Below are 19,151 nucleotides of genomic sequence, written 5' to 3' on the forward strand. Positions count from 1 at the left end.
AAGGCTGGTAGCATGGGAGATGAAAGAATGGATGAAAATATGTCAGTGAGGGGCAGCTAGGTGGTTCAATGGATAGAAAGCCAGGCCTGGAGATAGGAGGTCCTGGGTTCAAATGTGGCCTCAAAACACTTTCTAGCTGGGTGACCCTAGGCAAGTCACTGAACTTCCATTGCTTAACTCTTACTGCTCTTCTGCCTTGGAGTTAATACACAATATTGATTCTAAGATGGAAGGTAAGGGTTTAATTTAAAAAAAAAAAAAAAGAAAAGAAACTATCAGTGATAGGGAAGAGGCGTGACAGAGTAGGAGATGCAATTTCCTGCTTGTTGGTGGGACCCTGCATCTTCCTCTTGAAAAAGAAAATTTTGCATGGAAATAAACATGAGAAAGCAAACTGTCTTTCCCAGTTTTTCCTCAATGTGAAAATTCAGTACCATTATCCTGGTTAGCTGCCTTTCTCATTAAAGAGACCTTCTCTCTGAGGGGGATAAAACCAGGATCCTCTGCACACACTGGTAGATGTCTCATTTAGTTTTCTATTGCATTTTATTAAAAAAAAAATCAGCATAGCCAAGAGGAACTAAGAATAATGCCAGTTTTCTTAAAAATGTAGGAAATGAACCCCAGACTCTATATTTTAAAAGGAGAATGTGCTGAATGTTTCTCTCCTCTGGATAACCAATTAGGGGGAAAAAGGGAGTTTTCCAAGAGTTTCCATGACCACCTGAGATCAACCCCACCATGTCTGATAAACTCAGAGCAGAATTTCCATCTGTGGAGGAAGCAAGGCTGTCAAACGCATAGGAAGGGTGGGTGGCCAATGGCCAACATGCATGATGTCTGTATACAAATACTGTGCTGAAATGAAGGAGGCCAAATGGGCCCCATATCCCAATCCTACAGTCTTTTGGAAGACTATGAATGAACACTCTACAATGCTGTCCTTTTTTCTGACTTTATCACCTTCCCATCCCCATGTTCCATATTTGACAAACTTACTTCCACATTGTAAGTAAGACTGTTGATACCAAATAGTCAGTGTGGCCCTTTGGCTGATTTATTTGGACAGTATTGACCTATTCATTTCACATTTAGCTTCTCTTAAAAAAAAAAAAAAAAAGTTAAAAAAAATTCTCTCCTGATCAGTACAATTAAGAAGGAGAGGGAAGAGGAGATGAAGAGATCCAATGACTTGTGCTTGACTGGGAATAACTATCAAAATGTAATTGAAGACAAAGTCCTCAGTGAAGGTCCAAGGAGAGACAGCTCTGTCCCCAAGACTGTAGCACTCTGGTCCTTTCTTGGACTCCCATCTTTTCTTTGAAAGGGGAGAATGACTGAAGTACAACTTGGAAGACAACAGCTTCCAGGCTCCCATCATAGGGCCTTCCCAACATGGAGAGGAAGACAGCTAGGGAGAGGTTGGCACGCACACATGCCCTACAGATTCCCGACATCTTCACTCTGCTTATGTTGGTAGTCCGCCATATTCCAGCACTCCAGCCACGCTCAGGAGCCTGTCCTCTCGTGAATCAGCTCTAACCAGCTCATGACCTCTTCAGTCAAGCTTGCTTCATTCCCATCATTCATGCATTTTTCTAGTTTCCTTTAATTTCTATTAAAGAAATGCAGCTTGAATATTCTTTCAAAAAAAAAAGGAGGAAAGAAACAACTGGAAGACTATTGGGCTGGAAACTCATTTCCATAATGCCTCATGTGCTCATCAGTAACGGAAAGGTATGTTGCCCTCATGCTGGGAGTGTACTGGAGGGAGAAAAGAGGAAAAAAAATGAGAGCAGGAAATGCATTCCCATTATCACTCCTCATTAGGTATCTCGTTAGTTAAAGTTACATTAGAAAGTTCTAACTGTATAAAGACATTGCAACAGTAATAAAAGCCTAGTACAGATTTCACAATCAGAAATGCACTTGAGGGAATAAGACACTCATAAGGCAGTCAGGGATCTCTAGACTTTTTTTCTTTTTCCTGTAAAGGGGAATGAATGAGGTAATCCATAGAGTTCACAAACAGGGCATTTCTTCAGGAAATACCAAAGTGTGAGAGAGACATTGGGTCATATGATTACACAGGGAATGGGGATAGAGGAAATGAGTTTTGATGTTGTTTAGTCATTTTTCAGTTGTTTCTAGCAATTTGTGACCCCATTTAGGGTTTTCTTGCCAAAGATATTGGAGTGGTTTGACCATTTCTTTTCTGGCTGATTTTACAGATGAGGAAACTGAGGCAAAGAGGGTTTAAAGTGACTTGCCCAGGGCCACACACCCAGTGAGGCCAGATTTGAAGTCAGAGAGATAAATCTTTCTGGCTCCAGGCCTGGCACTCTATCTACTGCACCACCTAGCTGCCTAGGTGAGATGGGGAGGAGGTCCTAATGTGAATCTTAAATGCCAAGAACTCAAGTGGAACCAAAAATTCAAGTCTTTCAATACTACTTAGCCTGTTTTAGAATAGGAATTCTTAATCTGGGATCTATAAACTTGTTTAGAACTCTTCTCCACTATATTTCAATATCAGTGGTTCCCTTTGTAATCCCATGTATTTTACTTATCAATTTGCAAACTTTCTAAGGTGTCCACAGGCTTCACCAGGCTGCCAGAGGGGTCATCCATGACTCTAAAAAGATGAAGACTTTCTGTTTTCAGAAGAGCCACTATTAGTTATCACACCTGAAGCCTTTATAATCATCTACCCTTGAAAACAGTCTCAGCTTGTAAGGAGGAGGGAGGCTGGGTCTTTCTGCATTAGCCCTTTTTAAAACCCACCTCCAAGATATGCAGGATGTGCCTCTGACAAAAGGTAGGACCCTCAGATGGTTCAGTGGATAGAAAGCCAGGCTTGGAGATAGGAAATCCTGCGTTCAATGTGGCCTCAGGCACTTCCTAGCTGGGTGACCCTAGGCAAGTCACTTGACCCCAGATGTCTAGCTCTTACCTCTCTTCTGCCTTGGAACTCATATTGATTCTAAGACAAAAGGTAAGAGTTTTAAAAACAATGACAAAACAAATATCTCATTTGATCCTCACAACAACCTTTTGAAGTGGATGCTGTTATTATCCCTATTTTACAGCTGAGGAAACTGAGACAAACTGATGTTAAGTGTCTTACCCTAGATTACATGGCTAGTAAAAATTTGAATTTGAGTTTTCTTGACTCCCTTGCTCAGTGCTTTATCCATGACAAGCCACCTTCTCTCTTAAGCTCTTTTGCCTACTAGTTCAGTGGCTGTGAAGGACCCTGGACTACCTCTCCCTACATTAACTGTGATTTCTTTATCATGCCTCTCTTTATTTGAGCTTGCTGCCTAGGCTCCCTCCAGAGGGAGAGCAGTGGAGAAATGGCCTATCAACTGTTGTAATTTTAGATGCCAAAAGCTCCTCTTCTGCATCCGTCACTGAATGTCCAGAGACTGCAAGAAGATTTTAATATTTAACTCATCTCATTAAGGAAAATCCGTTGTGGCAAAATAGAATTAAGCATTGCCCGACATAAATTAGTTTTGATTGCCTATTTTCTCCCCTCATTAGTACACATAATCAACAGCTGACCTTGGATGAAAGGACGAAGGGCCAAGAAAATAAGAATTCCTTCTCCAAATTCTAAACAGCCTGGGAACCCACATCCCTGTTGTGCTCTATCCACTGAGCCACCTAGATGCTGGGCTTCTCCTGGAGTACTGCTTCCATTATCTGGCCATGTTAGGGGATGAGGTGTTCCACATCAATACATGTTGCAGGCAACTGAACCCTCAAGTGACTTGGGGGTCACAGGACCTGGATCCAAATCCTAGTCCTGCTACTTATAGCTTTGTAACCTAGGATAAGTCACTGGAGTTCTCTTTATCTCTTTTATCTCATCTGTAGAATGGGAGGGCAGTTTGATTGGATGACCTGGCCAGCTCTAAATCTAGAATCCTATGAACTGCTCTGTGCCTCAGTTTTCCCATCTATAAAATGAGGAGCTTGAGCTATCTAGCTTTTATTTCTTAAATCCTTAACATCTGCCTGAAAATCAACATTGTGCATTGATTCTAAGGCAGAAAAGTGGTAAGGACTAGGCAATTGGAGTTAAGTGACTTGCCCAGGGCCAAACTGCCAGGAAATCTGGCTAGCTCTTAAGATTTCTCCAGCTTTAAATCCCCATCTTCTCTCCTACTCTGAATATTCATTCTTATACCCAGCTACTATACAGTGGTGAAAAGCACTGTAACATTGTGGATAGAGAGATGGCCAGGAAGACACAGGTTCAAGTCCTGACTTTGATACATACTATGGGACCCTAGGCAAATGACTAAATATCTCAATGCTCTATTACAGAGCTGTTAGATGCAAACAGAAACTGGACCACTGAGAGGACCACTTACATAAGGATCCCTGCAGGCTGGATATTGATTTAGAAAAACCACAGATTCACATAATCTATGTTTGACTGTATTTTTATGTCTAGATGCTTTTTAACTATTGCAAGAGGCAAGGTTGTTACTGCTTGTCCAACACCTCAGCTCCAATAAATTCCCTCAGATTACATAAAAAAGTTACAGAAAAGGGCCTGTCTTCATCGGTTGTGGGGATTTCCCTACCCAAGAGTCTCCTGAATACATTAGACTCCTTCCATATTGTGTACTCTACTCTAAAGGATGCTGGATGATGGGGTAGGAGTAGGATAGCTGAGAATAATCTATCCACTGTGGGCTCTCCATCCCTTTTCCTCCTTTCTTTTCTTTAAAAAAACATAAACCAACAAAAATCCCCTTATTTTCTGTCTTAGAATCAATGCTAAATACCAGATGTAATGCAGAAGAGTGGTAATGGCTAGGCAATGGGAGTTAAGGGACTTGTCCAGGGTCACAGAGATAGGAAGTATCTTAAGGCAGATTTGAACTCAGGATCACCCACAAAAGCCTGGTCTCTATCCATGAAGACAACTAGCTACCCCTTTCTCCTTCTTTCAAAAGGAAAAGCTGTTGAGGAGGTAGAATTTAGGGAAAGGGCAATTTATTGCCATGACTTGGTTTCAGTGACCCAGAGTACCGTTGGGGGAGGAGAGGCTCTTCCAATCAGTGGGACGTTTTCATAGCGTGGGTTCCCACCAAAGAGCATCGCTTGGTTCCTGCAAGATTGGAAAAGGAGACTGTTTGAGAGAAGGAATGAGAAAACCAAAATAGAAGGGGAAAGCAAAAGCAAAAAGGGAGGTGAAGGTACAACAAATAGGGTAGGTATGGGATAGGCTCATTTTAGGAGTGTGATGCACAGTTCGGAAGATATGAGAGGTATGGGAGCCCTAATAACCTCTTTGCTTCTAAAAATGCCTAATAAACACCCAGACCCGTTCTTTGGTCAGTCAGAAAAGACATGTGCTATAAATAGCATATCCTAGGCTGCTAAATATCACTGGCAGAGCAGAAAGACTAGCTAGTGAGTACATATTAGGACCCCTGAATCTCTCTAGGATTAGGGGTTCTTAACCAGAGGGACATGAACCTCAAAAATTTTATAATTGTATTTTAATATAATTAGTTCTTTTGTAGTCCTATGTATTTTATTTTATGCATATAGAAACATTACTCTGAAAAGGGGTTTATTCATACCAAAAAGGCTAAGAACTCCTGCCTTATGACAATTTTTTCCCTCTCCAATGGCGTTTTTTAAATATCTTTCTATTCAGCCCTATCTTGTCTCTGTGATGTTAATCTATGGCCAGAGGTGTCCTAACCAGGGCTAGCTGATCACGGGCCATTTACAAGGGATGTTCCTGTCATACTACACAGTAGGGAAAATTTCTCTATTCCCATTGGTCTAGGAAGTTGGACCCAAGGAACCCCTCTGTGTCCCTTCTCAAGCAAAATAGAGCTATGGAGGGATTTTGTGGCATGGTTTGTTTTCCCAGCTTGGGACTTGGGGAAGCTAAGGGTGCTGAGCCCACCCCTTCCCTTGGCCTCACATGTACTCCGAGACAGGAGCATTTGAGACCGTCTGGGCTGGGGGATGCAGGCTGGTCTGGCTGCCCAGACTGCTGCTGTAGCTACAGAAACTTCGCAGTTGTCCCCGGGTGGGGTTGTGGGCAGCAATGCGCCGGGCCTGGGGGTTGAAAGGGTCATCTTCATCTATGTCATCATAGCTCCTGTCCCTGAAACAAAAGGCAGTGCATGGCATGTCAGAGACAGGAGTACAGGGAAGAATGCCCAGCACTGAAAGCCTTCCACTGTCTGGCCCCCAAATTGTCTTGCTAAGCTCGTGGCCCGCTCCTCTCCAATTTGATGTTTCCACTCAACCAGTCTGGCCTTATATTCCTTCACTGATGTCCTCCCCTACGACTAGAGAACCCACCCTCTCCTTTGTCATTATTTATCCAAATAAAACAGGACCCGACTCAAGACTCACTTCTTCCCTGAAGCCTTCCATGACCACACCAGTTCACAATGCTCTTCCCCGTCTTTAGATGCCAATAGCATTTATTTGTACTCTTCTTTGGTCACTTTTCATATGCTACTTTTACTAACTAGGACCCAACTAATGATGCAAGACAGTATAATACTTATTTTCATGTGTATACATCTTCTTTGCCTACTAGATTGTCAGCATCTTGAAATCGGGGACTATGTCTTATTCTGACCATCTTTCCACCTCTGCCCCCGTGGTCTTCTTGTCATCGTGGCAAAGCCTCAGCTCCTATGGCTTCTGCCTCCCAATGATGAGTTCCACCCAGAACCTTTATTTGAGGCAGTACCATTCTGTTTTCTTCAAACCTGGACCAGCCCATGATGTCTTGGGTCACCTCTCCACATTGCCCCTGTGAGAATGAATACCTTCCCTGCTCTGCCTAGCCTCTGCTTTTCAGTTCCCCTTTAAGTTGTAAGCTCCGTCAGGGCAAAAATTGCCTTTCTTTTGTCTGTATTTGTGTATCAGGCAAATTTTAAGTGCTAATACATGCTCCTCCTTCCAATCTCCAACTATCTATCTTGGAAGGGGCAAGTTGAGTGTGTCTTCTCATATCTTTCATTTGAGTCCTGTTTTTTATAATTTTCTTACTTTTGATTTTTTATCACATCATTCTTCCCATTTCCATTGCTGTAGTCACTGTGTATATTGTTTTCTTGTCTATTTTTGCTTCATTTTGCATTAGTACATATAGATCTTCCCATGCTTCTCCATATTTATCATATAATTTCTTACAGTCCAGTAATATGCCATCATATGCCCCCAAATCTGTTTAATTGTTCCCCAACTGATGGGACCATTGACTTTGTTTCCAATTCTTAGCTATCACAAAAAGTGCTATTATAATTATTTTGGAGCATATGGGTACTTTTTTCTTACTGATGGTTTTCTTAAGAGTACAAAACTCAGTAAGGTTCAAAGAGTAGGGACATTGTCATCACCATATTTGCAAATTCCAAATTGCATTCCAAAATGATTGTACTATTTTATAGCTCCACCAACAATGTGTTAGTGTGCCTATCTTTCTGCAGCCCCTTCAACATTGAAAGTTGACATTTTTTTGCTTATTTGTAGTGAATTAAAACCTCAGAATTGTTTCTGAAAAATATGCATTTCTCTCGTATTAGTAATTTGGAGCATTCTTTCATGTATTTGAGAATACTTTTCAGTTCTTTTAAGAACTGTCTATTTATATCTTGACCATTTTATCTACTGGGGAATGGCTTTTAGTTATTTATATATATATATTTCTTCTAATTTTTAATAGTATCATTTAAAGTATCAAGGTCATTTTGAATGTACTGTGGATGGGGTGTAAGATGTTAGTCTAAGGGGGCAGCTGGGTGGCTCAGTGAATTAAGAGTTAGGCCCAGAGATAGGAGGTCATGGTTTCAAAGCTGGCCTCAGACACTTCCTAGTTGTGTGACCCTGGGCAAGTCACTTAATCCCCATTGCCTAGCCCTTACAGCTCTTCTGCCTTGGAACCAATACAAAGGATTGATTTCAAGACAGAAGGTAAGGGTTTATATTTTAAAAAAATGTTAGTCTAAGCCTAATTTCTACCATTGCTTTCCAGTTTTCCTAGCAATTTTTATCAAATAGGGAGTTTTTTCTGAGGTAACTGATAGTTTCCACTTTATCAAACAATGGGTTATTGAGTTCTATTATTTCTGAATCTCCTTGTCTTGTCTGTTCTGCTGATCTTTATTTCTTAACCAATACCAAATGACTTTGATGACTACTGCTTTATAATATATAATTTGAGGTCTGGAAGTGCAATTTTCCATTATCTTTGCTTCTTTTCATCATTTCCCTTGCTTCTCTAGACTGTCTTTCCAAAGAAATTTTGTTATCATTTTTTTAAATTTATTTCTATAAAGAATCCTCTTGGTAATTTGATTGGTTTAGCATTAAAAGTCTAAATTAATTTTGTCATTTTCATTATATTAGCCTAGCCTAGCCATGACTACTATTCCTCTAGCTACTTAAATTGTTTATTTCTTTAAGGAGTTCTTTGAATTGAACTTATATAAGTCTTTAATGTAGTTTGGGAGGTTATTCCCCAGACATTTTCTGCATTTTGTAGTTATCTGGAATGGGATTTTTCTTTTTATTATTCTTTCTTGTATTTTGTTATTATATAGAAATGGTGTTGATTTTTGAGGATTTATTTTGAGGCCCGCTTGACAGGATTTTATAAAGTTTTTGACTCAGCATTCATCAATGATATAGGCCTAGTTTTCTTTCTGTATTTTATCTTTCCCTGGTTTAGGTACTAGGGCTATATTTGTCTCTTGAAAGGATTCTGATATACATATTTACATATTTGCATACATACACTAGAGATATATAGAATGTATATGAACAACATAGTGTTGGACACATTGTAGGTGCTTAATAAATACTATTTCATTCTTAATTACTAAGCAAAAATTGATATTGATCTAGGTATAGTGTGTGTGATAGAAAAAGAACCCTAGGTCTAGAGAAAGAAGTCCCTGATTTGAATTTTAGCTCAGATACTTATCAAGTTAATAATAGAGTGTGTTAAACTAAAAAGAATTCTGGTCGGGTGCTTTCTTTCTCAATTTTTTGAGAATAATCTGCAATGTATGGGTACGAACTGTTCTTTAAAAAGTTTTACAGAATTCTCCTATGAATCCATTAGGACCAATAGATTTTTTTCCTTTGGTACTTCCTTCATAGCTAAATTCTTTTCCTTTTTTGAGATTGGGTTACGTAAGTTCTCTAAGTGGTCTTTTGTTAGTTTGGGTTTTTTATATTTCTGAAGTCTTTTTCGATTTCTTTTGTGTTCTCAGTTTGTTAGCATATACTTGTTCATAATATGTTTGGAATATTCTTTTTTTTTTCCTGGTTTTGTTGTGATTTCACTTTGCTCATTTGCTATCTTGTTGATTTAATTTTCTGTTCTATTCTTCGTAATTATACTATCTAGGGGTTTATCAATTTTAGTAGTCTTTTTAGAGATTTGGCTTTTGGTTTTGTTTATAATTTCTATTTTTTGTTTCCAATGGATCTTTTTTCTTCTAATCTTTAATGTCTCCACTTTTGTGCTTGTTTTATTGTTTATTTGTTGAATTTCTAATTTTTTTTTAAACCCTTGTACTTTGGTGTATTGTCTCATAGGTGGAAGATTGGTAAGGGTGGGCAATGGGGGTCAAGTGACTTGCCCAGGGTCACACAGCTGGGAAGTGGCTGAGGCCGGGTTTGAACCTAGGACCTCCTGTCTCCAGGCCTGACTCTCACTCCACTGAGCTACCCAGCTGCCCCTGAATTTCTAATTTTTGAAAATGTGCATTCAGTTCACCTATCTCTCTTTGCATCTCCATTATGCTTAGCATATGATAGAAATTTTCCTCTTGCATTGGTTGATGGAGAAAGTGTGAGCAGGAGTGAGAAGCAGGGAGAAATGAGATTGATAAGAAAACTCTAGGGCAAACTCTCCCCCTGTCATTTTATACTCTAAGGTGTCATGTGAAACAAGGTAGTAAAGGCTGGTGACAGCAAAGGAGGTATCTAGGGCATCCAGGCTGGCCAGCTTCCTAGCTCCATCCTGTGGGAAGCCAATAAGAGAATAGATAAAAATCTGAGACTCCTCTTTTGACCCCTTTTGTGATCTACACCCTTTCTTGTTGAAAAGCATTGTGGCCTTATTAGAAAGCTTTAAGTTCCTAGCAAACCAACAGTTAAGAGGTTAACATTTTCCCCTTTGGTCAGAAATGCAGCCAAGGCTGAAACCTTAGTTATTTGGGGTATTTGCCCCTGAGAAAAGTATTCTCAGACTTAGCTTGCTGATAATCATGTAGCTGAAGGTCAAGCCTGGTTCTTATCTTCACCTTGAAGTTTCTGAGTTTCTGTGTGTTGTCTAAACTTATTGCAATGTTTATGAAGCCGTAAAACTCTCTCTGTGCTAGTGGGTGAAAGGGAGTTTGAATTTTCATAGATAATAAACTTGTATCTCAATGGCACTTCGGAGAAGCAGCTATGAGTTAACAGTCAAGATCGTCTCCTGTGTCCTGTTATTTTCTTATCAACTAAGCAGCTCTTGTCAGATTATTGGAGATGATAAATAGATCTCAACACCATCCTAGTTCCTTCTAACCACTATATGAAGCTTCAGGAATTTCTCCCTAAGCAGAGAGGCAGCTCAAAGTTAAAGTTCCGTGGTCTAATGTTAGGAAAAGCAATTCAGCCTCACTGCAATCACCATCAACTCTTCCCAGTAAGGTTCCTACAACTTCCTGGATGTTCCCACAGATCAACCACCAGCTGAGAGTTGAAGTCTTGACCATTCTCCCACCGTCTTCTAGACTAAGATTGGGCTCTTGTTGCAGGGTCCAGAGCAGAGGACCCAAAATGGCCATTATATTCCTCTTTATCCCTTTGCAGAGATGAGAAGCAAGGAGGGGACTTCCACCCTTCTCTCTCCAGTCAACCTACCTGCCAACCAAATATTTCCAGGCCTGAGGCCCTGCACAGATCATGGTCGAGAAGGCCATGGCAGCCAAGAGGGAGAACAAGCCGAGATAGAGTAGCCCTTCAATGCCATCATAGCAAATACCAATTAGGGCATCAAGGTAATCCTGGAAAGAGATGGGAGAATAGAGAGAAAACCCATTATGGAGGGAATATAACAACTCAAAATGCCACTCTTGTTGGTACTTCTTCCTGCCTTTCCCTCTAAAAAAAGCTTTTGATGTGAATATTTTTATGCAGTCAGAGACCAATTTATTTTTTCCTATAGTTTTATATATAGATCTTGAAGAAACTTTAAAGGCTATCTGGTATAACTCTTTCCTTTGAAAGGAAAAGCAACTAAGGCCCCTCGAGGTTATGTGATTTGCCTAATGTCACAGAAATAGTAAGAAGAGGGGCTGAGAGTTGACTTAGGCCTCTTTCTACTTCACTTTCTCTAAATTGGTATAGTACAGTGGATACAACCTGGGCATGAAGTCACAAAGACTTGAACAAGGCACTTAATATCCACGTGTCTCAGAAAACTTCCTAGGTTTTTATCTAAGTCATTGAAATTTTTATTGGTAGAGGAAATAATGTCCTACACTAAAAAAATCACAGATCTCTTTCTCTCTCTCTCCTCTCCTCTCTGTCTCTCTCTCTCCTCTCCTCTCTGTCTCTCTCTCTCTTTCTGTGCCCCCCCCTCCCTGTGTAAATAGAATTAGCTTTAGCCCATTCATAGTCTAAACTCTACTCATCCTAGGCATAGAGATGAGGTCATCCCCACCTCCCTTAGTGGGGAGGGGAGACGAGTTACCCACACGTGACAATAAGTAACAAATCAAGAACAAGGGACTGCCCTTTGGGCAGTCTAAATCAATGTAGAGACTGCCATTTGTCCACTTGAATTAGAGGTGGAAGTGATGAGAGACACTATCTCTTTAAGTATGTTGGTTACTTCCTGTAAGGGGTGTTCCCGCTTTGAACTTGGCGCTGAAGGATCTCTGAGGAGACCTCAGGCAGCTTCCACTCTGAATGATCACGTGGGTAAGTTAGGCTGACTTCCTTGGGCCTAGCTTGGTGTTTCCAAACTCTGCCTTAAGTAGGCTCTAGCCTATCTGGTTGCTGGGCCTTGTGACTTGTAGCTTCATTTATTTAGCCTTTTAACCTTCTCTCTCCGTCTAGGCCTCTGCAGGCCTGGACTAGCCTCTCCCTCTGTCTATTTCCCTACCTTTTACCTTCCTAATTGTAAATAAACTACCTTAAACCCGGTCCTGACTTGGGTCTATTTTAATTACGGAATCAATCTGAATTGTTGATTCCTGGAGGCCACACTTTAATTATATATCTAAAAATACCTAAAATCTCCTTCTTACATCCCCGTATACACCCCCTTCTCTGTCTCATTTTTCTCTCATATACACACACACACACATATATATATATATATATATACATTCTCTTTCTGAACAATGGGGCTTCTTTACAAATGGCATTTTTAGAGGGCAGGAATTGGATCTCTCTAGTTTTCTTTGCACAAACATGTCCTTAATGCTTTTTGATAGCAGTAAGGCTGGGACCCTAACTCCTCAGGAGAACAGCTGGGTAGGCTGGGGATTATATGTCTACAATATGGGACAGTGACTCATTACCCCTTGGGACAGAAGGCTTCAGTGATTTACTCAGAGCCTCCTTCTCCCAGCTGCTGAAACGAAATCTCAGGAGACTCATGAAGTCCAAAGCCCTCCCTTTTTCTTTACAGCTGTAGCTCCTTCATGGTGAAGGTCTCAAACCAACTGCTCCCCACCTGTCATCATCCATTAGTCACCCTAGCTTGGGTCAAAATGCTAAGGAGTCCTTAATCCTACTGCAACCCCCTAAGTTAATATACCTTGTGCAGTCCCCTGCAGTCTAGCATGGCAGTCAGCTGGTGAAGGCTAGACTCAGATGAGTTCAGCAGCAGTTGTATCCCAAGCAGATCTTTCTGATGTGGGGAGAAGGAGACAAGATTCAGGGTTGCAACAATAAACCTGCTTTTTCAAAAAAAACAAAAAAAAAAGCTTTTAAAAACAAGGGGAAGGAGCCAAACCCACAAGGGAGAGGGATGGAGAAAAGAATGCATTACACATTCTCAGCATCCTCTCCAAAATACTGGAAGGCAAGTCTGGACCATGCAAGTGGGAGTCTGGCTCCAGGGGTCAGGTTGGAAAAGGGAGAGGAAAGGAGAGGAGAAAGGGAGGGGGAAGGCAAAAAAAGGTGGGATGGGCATTAGTTTTTAGCTGAGGCTCTCTTCTTGAGTTACATGTGGCCAGTAGGTTATGATGTGATCATAGCATCTGAGTCTGAATTGGATGGGACCTCTGGAGCCATTCTATCCTACCCCTTCTTTTTCTAAATGGGAAAACCGAAGCCTAGACAGGCAAAGTGTGACTTGTCTAAGGTCACACAGATAATTTAATGTTAGAGGCAGGATTCTAACTGCCCATAAAGATGAAGAGAATCCTTGGCACATTTCTAATTGTTGAAGGGGGCATGAGGGAAGGAAAAAAAAATTCTCTAACATCAACTGGTGCCACAGTAAGAGAGAGATTACCAGCCTAGACTTGAGTCCTCACTCTATTTGACCCTCTCTGGAAGAAGAGACTAAACGAGCAAAACTCCCAGGCTTTAGAAGGACACAAAGGCTATCTTTCTTCCGCCCATCCTTCCCATCTCACTACCTGCTGGATGCATGCTTCCTCTCCTCACCTCTGCTGTGGGGAACAAGGGTACTGCAAACTGTAAGAGGCCAAGGATTTGGATCTGCATTGTAGTCAATGATCGCTGGAAGATGGTCAATGCCTGAGCCCAAGACAGAAGCAGCCCATTAGGTGTCATTCGTCATTCCCCCACCTCACACAGAGGCCACAGATCCGCTGGAATCATTCTAGGGATCCTGCTGTTACACTCCCTGTGCTGCAACCCTCCTCCCCATTAAGCCAAGGTTGACCCTTAATATTAGTTCATCAGAGCACCCTCGATCATGCATGCCCCCTCCGGCTACCATTGGGATAGCCTTCCTCTTCAGGTCTGAGGCTTCCTGTGATCCACTGGCTGTTTTTTCCCCAGCACAAACTGCCCCAAAGGATAACAACAATAATAACTGTTGCATGTCATAATTATAACAGATCACTGTTGTAGGTTATAGTGATAACATGTATAGAGCACTTTGCAAAGCACTTCATAGACATGATCTCATGGGATCAATAACCACAAGATGTAAGTTCCCATTATTGTATTATTGTTCCCATTATACAGACGAAGAAACAGAGTAAATCTCTTTCTCCAAAGGACAAAGATGAGGAGGTAGCAAACCCAGCCCTAGAAAGTAAACAAATTCACTCTTACTGACCAGGTTGCTAGTGGTCAGGGTGGGGGATCTGAAGGAAACAGGGATATGATGGGGGAAGAGGGGACAGGGATGGAGGCGCATACCTGCTGGAATGGGTTACTCAGGCCCTGGCTACAATACAGGTAGTAACGGGTTATCTCTGAAAAGCAAAGATACTGGCTGTGATTAAGGTCAGAGTTGAGCATTCATCTCCCCACGGGTAATTTAAGTGGCTCTCCCTCTGTTTTTCAGAGTCAGCCTTCCTTCTCAGAGCCATACAGATTACCCCCCTTTGATATACCTTTGCTGGGTTTGAGGATACTGCTGAGACTGCTCTTTCTGGAGCAAGAGAGCAAATGAATCAACAATCATTTATTATGCATTGGTGATGCATAGGTGATGGGAGAACAAACCGTCAGAAGAAAATAAACAACTGAAGAGAATAGAAAATTGGACAACTATATATTTAAGCAGGGAGGATGAATAAAAAGAAGCAAAGGGTCATCACCAGCATAAATGCATTAAGCATAATTTGCCTTTTTTGCATTAAGAGATTCATCTTATGGCATCCCTTACCTGTATTCACCTGGCCCTGTGTGATATTCAGGATGAATTTGTCTGGAGCTACACAGAAATCACTGGTGCCCTGTGGTTAAAAAAAAAAAAAAATAGAATCTCAGAGCCAGAAGGAAGGGGCTTCCAAAGTTGTCTAGTCCAACCTGTATCTTAGCAGACATCTCCATTCTCAATACCTCCAATATTTTAGCCTTTATCAGAAGTCTTCCTTTCTAAAAAAAAATATCCTTACCTTCCATTTTAGAATTGATTCTGTGTATTGATTCCAAGGCAGAAGAACAGTAAAGACTAGGCAATTGGGGTTAGGTGACTTGCCCAGGGTCACACAACTAAGAAGTATCTGCATCCAGATTTGAACCCAGGACCATCTCCAGGCCTGATTCTCTATCCACTGAGTCTCCTAGCTGCCCCCTACCAGAAGATGTTCAAAGATAAGGAACTGCTACCTCCTAAACTGCAGCTAAGTGATGTAGTAGATAGAGCACTGGGCTTGGAATCAGGAAGACTCATCTTCCCAAGTTTAAATCTAGCCTCAGACTCTTAACCCTGTTTTCCTCAGTTTCTTTATCTGTAAAATAAGCTACAGAAGGAAATGGCAAATCATTCCAGTATCTCTGCCAAGAAAACCCCAAATGAGTTACAAAGAGTTAAGATGTGACTTGATTGGCTCAACAACAAAAGTCTTCTGAACAAGCCCACTGACCTTTGGGATGATCCTAATGGAAAGCTTTTCTTTTTATTTTTTCAAGCTAAAATTTACCTTTCTCTAACTTCCTCCCATTGCTACTAATTCTGCCATCAAGTGTCAAGCAAAACAAACCTAATCCTCCTTCTCCATGACAGCTCTCCTGTTCCATCCCCTCCATTACCCCATAAACCAACAGTTAGAGAAAAGTAGGTTTTGGGGGAAAAAAATCAGTCATCCAAGGCTGGCAAAATAAAAACCTCTGGTGTTCCAGGTTAAGATGGCGGCAGAGTAAGAAGCAGCTCTTAACCTCTCCTGACCGAAACACACAAAACTTCTCAAGGGGACATAAAAACAAGTCCAGATGAACGGAGGAACCCCACAACAGGGCACAGCGTGGAAGGTACGTGGAATCGAGGCATCTCCATGCTATAAAGGGGTGAAACAGCTCTCACTAAATCACAGGCTGAGCAACCACCCCACCCCCACCCCCTCCACACACAACACCTATAGCGCCAAGGCCAGCTAGGAAGAGGTGGAGCAAGTTTGGGGCACCCATTGAGTCATTGGCGGCTCCGGGGCCTGTTCCTGAGAGCAGCAAGATTTGGGACCCCAGGAAGCTAGCGAGCGCACGCGGAATTTGAGCGCGGGAGCAGGACGCCGGGAGCGGACGCAGAGCGCAGAGCGTGGGCTGAGAGTGCAGGCACAGGTGGAGGCGTGGGTGGAGGCAGACACAGCCACGAGCTAAAGCTCTGAAACCCTGAGTGGGGAACCACCATAGGTGGGTATACAACTGTGGAAGCAGTGCCCTGAGACTTGTAAAGAAACCTCCGGCAAAGGATCAAGCAAGGGGGTCCACCAGGGGGCTTGACCTTGGAAAAAACCAGACAGACCTCAGGAGCCAATAGACCGCGGACAGACCCTGAGCCCAAGGATAAACCTGAGAAGCTGCTGGGCTAACGATGGCTACCCAGTCTCAGGAAGCTCAGAAGAGAAAGATTAACAACAAGAAAAAGAAGTCTTTAACACTGGACAACTTTTACACAGAGAAAATCCAGACAACCCAGCAAACAGAGAAGGAGAACAAACAAGCATCCGGACCCTCCTCAAATAAGGAAAACTCCTCACAAGCTATGGAAGAGTTCAAAACTGAGATTTTGAGGAAAATGGAAGAGATCTGGCAAGAAAATAACAGTTTAAAAGGTAGAATCTTGCAATTGGAAAGTGAGGCTCAGAAACCAAATGAACTGATAAGTAAATTGAACAACAGAAATGACCAGATTGAAAAGGAATACCAGAAGATTATAGCCGAAAACCAGAAGATTATAGCCGAAAACCGAAAGATTATAGCCGAAAACCAATCCCTAAAGGCTAGAATTGAGCAATTGGAAGCTAATGATCTCTCAAGACAACAAGAACAAATTAAACAAAGTCAAAAGACTGAAAAAATAGAAGGAAATATGAAATATCTCAATGAGAGAGTGACAGACCAAGAAAACCGGTCTAGAAGAGACAATTTGAGAATAATTGGTCTTCCAGAAAAACCAGAAATTAATAGAAACCTGGACTCCATACTAACAGAAATAATTCAGCAAAATTGCCCTGAAGTCCTACAACAAGAGGGCAATATAGACATTGAAAGGATTCATAGAACACCTGCGACATTTGATCAAGAAAAGAAAACATCCAGAAATATAATTGCCAAGTTCACGAGTTTCCAAGCAAAAGAAAAAATCTTACAAGAAGCCAGAAAGAAACAATTCAAATATCAAGGAGCACCAATCAGGATCACACAGGATCTGGCAGCCTCCATGCTAAAAGATTGCAAGGCTTGGAATACGATATTCAGAAAGGCAAGAGAGCTGGGCCTGCAACCACGGATCAACTACCCATCAAAACTGACTATATATTTCCAGGGGAAAGTATGGGCATTCAACAAAATTGAAGACTTCCAGGTATTTGCACAGAAAAGACCAGGGCTAAATGGAAAGTTTGATATCCAACCACAAAAATCGAGAGAAACATGAAAAGGTAAATAAGATACAGAGGGGAAAGAAAGAAAACATATAATTTTTAAATTTGCCTTTTTAAGGGCCTCAGTGAGATCTAATTATCTGTATTCCTATGTAGAGAAATGTTATGTATAATTCTCTGTAGTGAACTCTATTCACTATTATAGTATTCACTATTATAGTAATCAGAAGAATAATTCACAGGGTGAGGGTGGAACACTAAATAATCTAAGATGACATGGGGGATAGGAAAGAGGGGGTGAATAGCAGGGGACACCAAGAGAAACTTGAGTGAATAAGAAAAATAGGATATTCTATTACACACAAAGAGGGCATGGGAGGGAGAGAGGACAAATACTATTATATAAAGGAGAGGAAGAGAGCATTAAGAGGTAATAATCAAACCTTACTCTCAGAGTAATCAACCCGGAGAAGGAAGAGTAGCTATACTATCCATTGGGACATAAAACTCTTATCTAACCCTTCTGAGAAAGTTAGAAGGGATAAACCAAGGGGAGCAGGGGAGTGGGGAGGACAAAAAAAGGGAGGGGAGAAGGGGGAGAGAATTCATAAGGCCTTTAAAAACAAAAAGAGGGGGAAAAATAAGGGAGGGGGTAGAAAGGGAAGTTAATCAAGGGAGGGGATAAGGGATAGCGGCTCAATAGCAAACCACTGGTTTAAAAGGAAAAAAGTATAAGAAAAAAGGGGGTAGGAATGGGGGAGTATTTGAAAATGTCAGCAAATGCACAACTGATGATTATAACTCTGAATGTGAATGGGATGAACTCACTCATAAAACGGAAGCAAATAGCAGAGTGGGTTAGAAACCAAAATCCCACCATATGTTGTCTACAAGAAATACATATGAGGCGGGTGGACATACACAAGTTTAAGGTTCAGGGTTAGAGCAAAATCTTTTGGGCGTCAAATGAGAAAAAGAAGGCAGGAGTGGCTATTATGATTTTTGACAAAGCCAAAGTAAAAATAGATATGATTAAAAAAGACAGGGAAGGTCATTACATCCTGATTAAAGGCAGTATAAACAATGAGGAAATAACACTGTTCAATATGTATGCACCAAGTGGCATAGCACCCAAATTCATAAAGAAGAAACTGGCAGAGCTCAAGAAGGAAATAGATAGTAAAACCATACTAGTGGGAGATCTAAATATTCCTCTGTCAGATCTAGATAAATCAAACCGAAAAATAAATAAGAAAGAGGTAAGAGAGGTGAATGAAGTCCTAGAAAAATTAGATTTAATTGATATGTGGAGAAAAATAAATAGGGACAAAAAGGAATACACCTTCTTTTCAGCTGCACATGGCACATTCACAAAGATTGACCATGTTATAGGGCATAGAATCATTGCAAACAAATGCAAAAGAGCAGAAATAATAAATGTAACCTTCTCAGATCATAATGCAATAAAAATAATAATTAGTAAGGGCACCTGGACAGGAAAATCAAAAACTAATTGGAAATTAAATAATATGATTCTTCAAAACCAATTTGTCAAAGAAGGAATCACAGAAACAATCAACAATTTCATTGAAGAAAATGACAATGATGAGACAT

At 41.1% G+C, this 19,151-nt stretch overlaps 1 protein-coding gene across 1 annotated transcript in view; it reads right to left on the reverse strand.

The window, feature by feature from the left end:
• Positions 1-527: 527 nt before the first annotated feature.
• TTYH2 (tweety family member 2) overlaps positions 528-19,151 on the reverse strand; it is a 105,339-nt gene continuing 86,715 nt past the window's right edge. The window contains exons 7-14 of the mRNA XM_044676967.1: positions 14,879-14,948; positions 14,407-14,462; positions 13,681-13,773; positions 12,824-12,916; positions 10,918-11,060; positions 5,960-6,145; positions 5,050-5,128; positions 528-1,764 (exon numbers count right to left, since the gene is read on the reverse strand). Of these exons, the coding sequence (XP_044532902.1) occupies positions 1,681-1,764; positions 5,050-5,128; positions 5,960-6,145; positions 10,918-11,060; positions 12,824-12,916; positions 13,681-13,773; positions 14,407-14,462; positions 14,879-14,948 (804 nt within the window). The 3' untranslated portion in view covers positions 528-1,680. The remainder of the gene's footprint in view (positions 1,765-5,049; positions 5,129-5,959; positions 6,146-10,917; positions 11,061-12,823; positions 12,917-13,680; positions 13,774-14,406; positions 14,463-14,878; positions 14,949-19,151) is intronic.

Source organism: Gracilinanus agilis, chromosome 4 (assembly GCF_016433145.1).
Source record: "Gracilinanus agilis isolate LMUSP501 chromosome 4, AgileGrace, whole genome shotgun sequence".
Lineage (NCBI taxonomy): Eukaryota > Metazoa > Chordata > Mammalia > Didelphimorphia > Didelphidae > Gracilinanus > Gracilinanus agilis.